The sequence below is a fragment of the Alexandromys fortis genome, unplaced genomic scaffold, assembly GCF_014885135.2.
Source record: "Alexandromys fortis isolate MF-2015 unplaced genomic scaffold, M_Fortis_MF-2015_v1.1 scaffold_87, whole genome shotgun sequence".
In the NCBI taxonomy this organism is placed as follows: domain Eukaryota; kingdom Metazoa; phylum Chordata; class Mammalia; order Rodentia; family Cricetidae; genus Alexandromys; species Alexandromys fortis.
The window spans coordinates 7,184,209-7,192,329 of NW_026067971.1; the positions used below are offsets into that span (position 1 = coordinate 7,184,209).

The following is an 8,121-nucleotide window of genomic DNA, read 5'->3' on the forward strand; positions in this document are numbered from 1 at the left end:
CGTGATTTACTGGATCGTGGGGGATGCTTGGAGCACTGAGAGCTACAGAGAGGGAACAGATTTTCTCCGTGGAAAGAGGAGCAGTTGAGAGTTTCCTGGTTAATAAAAACATGTACATGAGGACAGTCTCCCTGGGATGTCCATATGTGAATGTCTAAAAATAAACCTGAAGATATGATTTTTCTAATTACTGATGGTTATGATTGTCGTTGTCTCAGAGACAATACAACTTAAAGATCATTGATCACAAAACTTCAGGGCTGCGAGGATGGTCTTAAGATTGGCACAGACCTTTTGAATAAATGCTTTGTGAAAAAGAGGGTCCAGGCCAAATACCACAAAACTCAGGGTGTTATTATTTATTTATTTATTTTTTGTATCCCTGTTCATGATGGAAACATACTCTTTGCATCTTATGTCTCTACTAGAACCATACAGAACTGTGTAGGGGTGGTGAGTTTGGATACCAGTCCGTGGTGTGTGAATGCTGGGATTGAGGATCTGTCCCGGCCTCTCGGGGAGTGTCATAGTAACAGTCTTGCTGGTTTGTAAGATTTTGCCCCGCATGTCCCTCGGGCAGTGGGCGTCTCATGGCTGTTCTGAGCAAACTGCTGATGTCACCCGAGAAGAGCTCTAGGAACAGGTCCTTTCAGAGGACCCTGTAGCGCACCCAGCATGAATGAGCACTGGGTTCCAACTCGAACACTACCAAACACCGCTTTTCCCTCTGCTCTAAGGTTGGCATTTCAGTTAAATAATAAAACATGGTGCCTTAGTCACACTGTGCTGTTGAACAGGCAACATTTCTCACTCTTGCGGGGCTACTGATGTCATTCGGATTGTAGTTTTAAAGTAACTGTAGGGTCGCTCCGTAACTACTGTACATCCATGGAAACGTGGGTGTTTGGTGTTGGAAACCTTACTGCTGGTCTCTGGAAGCGGCACTGGTAATAATGTCTGGCTGATGTCAACCCATGAAGTCAGTTCTCATCACATGTCGGGCTTTACCAAGTTACCTAATCTCTGAAAGCGAGGGTGCTGCCGTTTCACGGTTACAGGTAAGAAGTAAAACAGCCTCTCCCAGCTCATAACCAGCCATTGGGTTTTGATCTCGAGCCTCTTGACAGAGGGAAGGTCGTGGATCATCAAGGGCGGGCCGATGAGTTTTACGGCAGTCTGTCCATGGTTCCGAAAAGAGCCCTTGTTTGCTTTAGGTCAGTGACCACAGTACTTGGTTTTCTGTCTGGCCCTTTACTTCAGAATTAGACAGTGAAACTTGTTTTAGGGGCTGGGGGTGTAGCTCAGGGCTATAGCGCCTGTCTAGTGTATTCAAAGCCATGGGTTCAATCCCCTCGCCAAGAAATTAGCACCACAGGGTCATCAGTGCCATATTGGGGCCCGCACTGTGGTGTCGGGTCCGCACTGCCGCGTTGGGCTCCTCACTGCTGGGTTGGGGTCCTCACCCTCTCTATTCTATGCTTCTACCATATCTTAAATGTTGTGGTATGTGTCTAGTTTCCATAAACATGAATTGGTTCTCAGCAAATCTTAACAAAGGCAGAGGAACAAGGCAGGGGCTAATGCGGTGATGTCATACTGTGTCCGATTGATTCACTAGATGGAGCTAGACTGTGAGCTCCCTAATGGAACTTAAGAGTCAGGCCAGGCCTGTTCTCGGGTGGTGTTTCCCTCCATTTGCCTTGTGTTTTTTCTTTATTCACCTCTTCCTGTAGCTTAACTCTTCCCCAGGCAGATACTTTACTCGACAGTCTCTGTCTATTCAGATGCATGAGCCCATGTGTTCCATCGTGGGCTCAGAGTTTGCTCAGAGTAGATCCTTTACTGCTATGCACACACAAACCTGAGGAAAGGACCACAGAGGTAGTTCTGCAAGCTTGTGGGAGGGGATGCTATCTCAGCAACCCTCATGAAGAACTGATATTAAAGCTGAGATATAGATAGAAGTCTGCCTTGTAGACTGGGGCTGTGGTTCCGTGGTAGAGTGTGTGGCTGGCATGCATGGGGCCCAGGTTTGACTTCTAAGAACACACACAAAAAGCCCCTTAAGTCATTTGACTTGTCTTACAGCTTCCATTCCCTGAACTGGCAACTTTCCTGGTATCCAGTCCAAGTCAGTCTGGTTTCCTCACACACAGATCGAAGGAGCAGCTGGGGTATACTTGAGTGCTTCCAAAGGTATTCGGTTTAGACCAGTAAAGAGCCCGTCAGAATTACTAAGGATTTGTATGGAATCTACCATTAACTTCCTTACCCACGAGCCTCGTTCTTCCGACACCTGAGCTAGCAGGACGAGAGACACATGGTTCTTCAGTCCTAGCGAACAGGCTGCGGGTATGCGGAGCCTTTGAATTGTCAATTTATTGTACAAACTAACCTTGTCACTTTCTCTCTCATCCCTGTTTTGCAACCAGATCCCTTCCAATTTCTTTTTCCCTTATTCACGTAAGACTTCAGAATCACCCCGGTTAGTAGGGGTGGTGGTAAGTGTGAGGCCGTGAAAGTGAAACCTGGCTGGTCCGGAGCTGGCTGTTGTCAGAAAAAGAAGTAGTGTACAATAGCTTTGTTTTTGCTTTCTCTGCTTTTACAGATGCTTGAAATTTAATAACATCTGTGAAAAACAAGCACCAACCATAAACATTATCTTGGTAGAGTTCTGTAGAATTCTGCTTCCAAGACAAACTTGATGTCGAGTAAGTTATTTTTAATAGTCTTCCCTCTAAAGCCTGTGGGTTGGAGTCTGTAACTCTAAGTTTCCTCCCTGCCTTCAAGGAAATGTCAGGGGCTCCCAGGGAGAAAGTGAGACTCTGTAGTCTGAGTCCTCTTGTGAAGATGCCCTGTTGCTGGCAGTGGAGCGTGGAGAGATCCTCTCAGTGAACACTAACAGTGGAAAAAGTGACATAATTACTGCGTCTTTCTCTTCGCGTGACCGCCAGTGCTAGGAACCTGCAGAATGGTCATTCTGAAGCCTTTAACAGCTTAAATGTGTGGCGTGGCCCTTGGAGACCAGTCCTCCGATTAGTTAGGGTTCTGCTCAGACGGTAGGATAGCTTAAAAGCCCCCTAGGTGATTCCGGCATGCAGAGCTGAGAGCTTTTGGTGCCTGAGTAGAGAGCTGTGCACACTCCACCTGCTCTGTGACCCAAGCTGGGCTGTGTCTGTCACAGCACAGAAAGGCTCCAACCGAGCTGGTCAAGATGCTTGTCTGAGCAGCTACGAATTAAAATCCTATACTATTCTGCCTTTAAAATTCTCTTTAAATTTTATCTGTGATGAGTGAAGACTTTTTTCTAAACGTGTATAAATTTAAATTAACATGTGCCCAGGGCCAGAAGAGGGCATTGGTCCCCTAGAACTGGAGTTACAGATGGTTGTGGATCAGCAAGTAGAACTTACGAAAGCAAGTAGAACTTTCTGGTCTGCTAGTGTGATAGAAATACTGCGAGCTCATATGTTAGCGTATTGGTCTCCAGTTGGTGGAACTGTTTAGGAAGAATTAGGAGGTGTGGCCTTGCTGGAGGAGGTGTGTCACTGGGGTGGGCTCAGGCTGTTCTCGGTTGACTCCCTCTCTCCCCACTTGGGGATCAGATGCTGCTCTCAGCGACTGCTCCAGTGCCGTGGGTGCCTGCTGCCTGCTCGCTGCCATGGTGGCCATGGCCTCGCCCTCTGAACTTGTCAGTAGGAAACGTGGCAATAGGAAAGTGACTAAGGCAGCTCACTGTGCTTCCCTGGTACCTGGGGCAATGTTATAAATTACACACGTGCTGAATGACAGAGGAACTCATGAAACTGTAACTGTATGTTAACTGAGAGGTTTAACAACGAAAACCAGAATTTTAGGCCTGATGGTGCACGTCTTAATCCAAGTACTCAGAGGCAGAGGCAGTAGCCTGCTAATCTATGTAAGCTCCAGGCTAGCTCAGGGCTGCATAGTGAGACCCATCCAAAGGAGTAGCTGTATCACACTGTTCTCGCCGTTTCAGCTCTTCGTGGTTATGCGCTGAGCTGAGTTCCATGTTATTTCGTACAGGACGACAGTAAACAGAAAAGCCCATATCTCATGGACCTTCATCTTGCCTGAGGGCCGTAGGCATGTCCTGGTGTGATGTATTAGTGTGTGGCCATACACTCTTCTCAGTTTCCAGTGTGTGAGAAAGTTTCTCGTTCATGGGAGGGGGACCAGCAGTGAGAGGCGCATCCGGGTAAGGTCAGGAGCTATTACTGTGTGAAGTCATCCGACAGAACTCAGCAGGTAGAAAGACTTGCTGCGCAGGCCTCTGAACATGAGTCTGATTCCCGAAACCCACACAGAGCTGGAAGAAGTGAACCAGGAAGTTGTACTCCGACCTCTATATGTGCACCGTGGCACACACTCAACACACACTAAAAAATAAAAAATTAAGAAACCTGGAAATGGGGCTGGGTTGTTGGCTCAGTCTCAGGAGCACCCCTCTGGAGGACCTGAGTTCAATTCTTAATGCCCGTGTGGTGCCTCACAACTATCAGTAGCTCCGGTTCCTGGTGATCTGACGCCCCCTTCTTGCCTCTGGGCACTGCATGCACATGGTGCACAGACACACCTGCAGGAAACACACCGCACATGCTTATAAAGTAAAATTAAAGGCGAACCCTGTGGACAAGAGTGACATCGTCACTGAACATTTAGGATGCTGGTAAGCCTGGGGAAGTGAGCGCTGGCAAGAGGAGAAAAATCTGTGTGAAGAGCCGAGAAACTGGGGGTTGGGACTAGGAAAGCCTGCCCCTGCCAGAAGGGGAGGAATGTATGTGCGTGTGTCACGTGTGCCGAGTAGACCAGAAGCAGAAACTGGAAAACAGGGACAAGGTCCAGGCTAGGGCAGAAGGTTGGAGCCCTGGTTGTCTTTGGGCTGTAAGAGGGAGTCTCCAGAAGGAAGTGTCTGCAGAGAAGAGCCCAGGGTTTGGAGGTTTGGGGTGACGCCAGGAGGGAAGGGGAAACTGAGCACAGGGATCGCTCTGCTCAGCTGTGTGGGAGCCCGCTGGTGGGTGAAGGGAGAGGGATCTGGTGGCCTTTTGTCCAAAGGGAAGTTCTGTGGAGCTTTCTGTGTGGGAGCCCGCTGGTGGGTGAAGGGAGAGGGATCTGGTGGCCTTTTGTACAAAGGGAAGTTCTGTGGAGCTTTCTGTACCAGTTCTTCAAAGTTTGGTTCAGTTTGCTTTTGTTGTTTTTGAGACAAGGACTATGTGTGTGTATATCCCTACTGGACTTGTAATGGCTCTATAGATCAGGCTAGCCCCAAACGTACAGAGATTCCCTGGGCTCTGCCTCTCCAGTGTTGGTATCAGAGGTGTGCACTACCACACCCCACTTAATATTTTATATTATTAGTAGGTATTGGAGTCTGAAACTCCATTAAGTGACAGAGCTGGGCTAATATCCACATTAGCGGACTGTTATACTGTACTGCCTTTTTATAGCTAGACTTTTTATTAATTTGGAAAAACATTCTAAACTATAGAGAAAATCCAGATTGACAAAACAAACTGATAGGTTTTTAATTTTCTAACGTTTCACTCGTAGTAAAGACTGTAAACACTTGTTCTGGCACCTGGATAAATGGGTGGAGAGCACCGAGATCTCTTCTCAGGCAAGGGAGAGGAGGTGATATGGGGTGTGGGAAAGAAAGGGAAGTCAGCTGAGCAGAGGGGGCAGGGACGTTCATCTGCGGAGAGAGCACCTATACTGTGAAGTGCGTGTGTCCATCTGGTCTTTGGTTTTCTCTTCTGTGCTGTGTGTGTCCACACAGCGCTTAGTCTTGCCCATTCTTGACTGATGGAAATGATGCCACACCGTGTTTGGTTCATTCAGAGTGATTATCCAGCGTATGGAAGTCTAGGCCATTCATATTGATGGTTGTTTAATACTCTAAGTATGCCACAATTCATTTTCTCTATTATAAGCAGTATTTTGTTAAAGGTTTCCATAGGTCATCATACATAAATGAAAGTACTTTAAGCCTTTATATCTAGAGAGAAGGTACTCATATATACATTCCAGATTTGAATCTGGTGAGCTAGCATTCATTTTCTATAATTATGGCATCCCTTGTTGTCCACTGCCAATCAAGCACAGGGCAAAGCTAGGGGCAGAGCAGCTTCCCTTGTTAGCTTCAGTGGGTGCTGATGTGGGCTGGGGGCATGTGCGTCTGTCTGAACAAATGTGGTCTCACTTTCCTCGTGAGTCTCATGATCCTGTTCTAATATCACCTTTGCTATAATGTGTAAGAGCGCAGCTGAGTGCTTCCTGTGGAGACTGCTGCTCTCTGTGGCTGGACTCTCAGAGCCGGGATGGTCCGGAACTGTCCATACCAAGCCCTGAATAACAGCACATTATTACACCACTGCCTGCCCTGTGGAACAGAGCGGGTGTTTAGACCTGCCTCTTAGCAGGCGGTGGCGGTGCACGCCTTTAATTCCAGCTCTGGGGAGGCAGAGGCAGGTGGATCTCTGAGTTCCAGGACAGCCAGGACTGTTACACTGAGAAACCCTGTCTTGAAAAACCAAAATAAAATAACTACCTCTCTGACACATTAAATCATAATTCTTATGAAGAACTAAAATTTGAAGGTAAAATCTTGATGTCTTTCAGATTATCAAACCGAAACATTATCCACAAGCCCGTGGAATGGACTTTGATCGCTGTGGTGTTGCTGACATTGTAAGTAACGCTTTCGGATTCTATCTCTGCGGGAACAGTCACAGGTTTGCACGCTGTCTTGAAGAATGTCGTTTCCATGTTTTGGATGCTGTGTTTGCTTCTTTGTATCTCTACCATCCTAAGAAACCGTCCTCATAAATGTTATTTATCTTTTGTTAGAGAACGTCCCATATGTGGGTTATGCCACAGTCCCATACATTTCATTGTTCATGCCTGTTCTAACACCGAGTGAGCACCGCTGTCTCGTGTCTGTGTTTCTACGTGTAGTCATATATCTCATTTATTGACAGTTTGTCTTTAATGGTAGTGGATACATTTTATTTTCTAAATGTACATTTTAGAATCTAACAGTTAAAGGAGCTAACGTAAACACTTATTACACAAGTATATATAAGACACTTCAACCCCACTCACCTTTTAAGGTGCGCCACTGGTGGTTTCTAAGGCTCTTTTTCAAAAGGGTTAAAGGCATTAGGTGTAGTGTTTTTCAGCATGAATTGGAAGAAATTTTTGAGATCATTATGATTGCATCTCTGTTGCTGCTGGTGCGTGTGAGGTCACTGAAGCCCAAGGCAGTTGACTTAGGGATGCTCACAGCTCAGCTCAGGGCAGCTGCAGCCCCACACTCTCCCCCTGCCTTGACTTTGGTCTGCCATGTGTTTTTCCCATCCCCAGGTGTGTGGGAAGGATTAGGTAGGCTTCAGTGAGCCCGAATCTGTGTCACCCAACCAGATACAACTCATATGATTCATTAAATCAGAACACAGAAAATAACTTTACTTGAATGCTCTGATATAAATTTTTAATCAGCCCTAAGAACAAATCTTTTGTTATTTCTACTATTCAGTGTTCCAGTTGAATTGGCAGTTCGTGAAAAATATCTTATTAATTTTTAAAACGTTTTTCTACTTTATTAAATGTGTAAATACCTTGGTCACTGACAGGGAAAACATCAGTAACAGTGCTTACCCACAGTATCATATGCCTGGTAATAAACGCTCATAGACAATTAATTGTACTTTTGTAATTTATTATGCCAAGAGGGAAGAGTATTTGGACTGCCATGTTAGAGGATGAACAGTAATCTCAGAACCTTGTTTCTACAGCTGAAGACATAGTAGGTCCTATACTGCTGCCACATCTCCAAAGTGTTTAGCAAGGAATAAAAAGAAGCATGAAAAGCACAATAATAAAATCTACTATTAAAATTCATATAATTATTCCAGGTAAAAACAAAGCTCCGGGCTGGAAAGCTGCTTCAGTCAGCCAAATGCCCGCTGAGCAAGCATAAGGACCTGGGGTTAGACCCCAGCACCCATGTGGAAGCCAGTGTGGCAGCATCTGTCCCCCCAACGTGTGAGTGGGGGGAGACGCGCAGACCCCGCGCTCACTGCACGTGTGGGGGGGGGGGGG

The 8,121-nt window shown here is 46.4% G+C and overlaps 2 protein-coding genes across 4 annotated transcripts in view; one reads left to right on the forward strand and one right to left on the reverse strand.

The window, feature by feature from the left end:
- Glmn (glomulin, FKBP associated protein) overlaps window positions 1-8,121 on the reverse strand; it is a 110,100-nt gene that overhangs the window by 56,670 nt on the left and 45,309 nt on the right. The gene's annotated exons all lie outside the window — the stretch shown is intronic.
- The window catches only part of Rpap2 (RNA polymerase II associated protein 2), a 62,917-nt gene that overhangs the window by 27,445 nt on the left and 27,351 nt on the right, over window positions 1-8,121 (forward strand). For all 3 annotated transcript variants that reach the window (XM_050155590.1, XM_050155591.1, XM_050155592.1), the window contains exon 11: window positions 6,640-6,708. In XM_050155590.1, coding sequence (XP_050011547.1) covers window positions 6,640-6,708 — 69 coding nt within the window. The remainder of the gene's footprint in view (window positions 1-6,639; window positions 6,709-8,121) is intronic.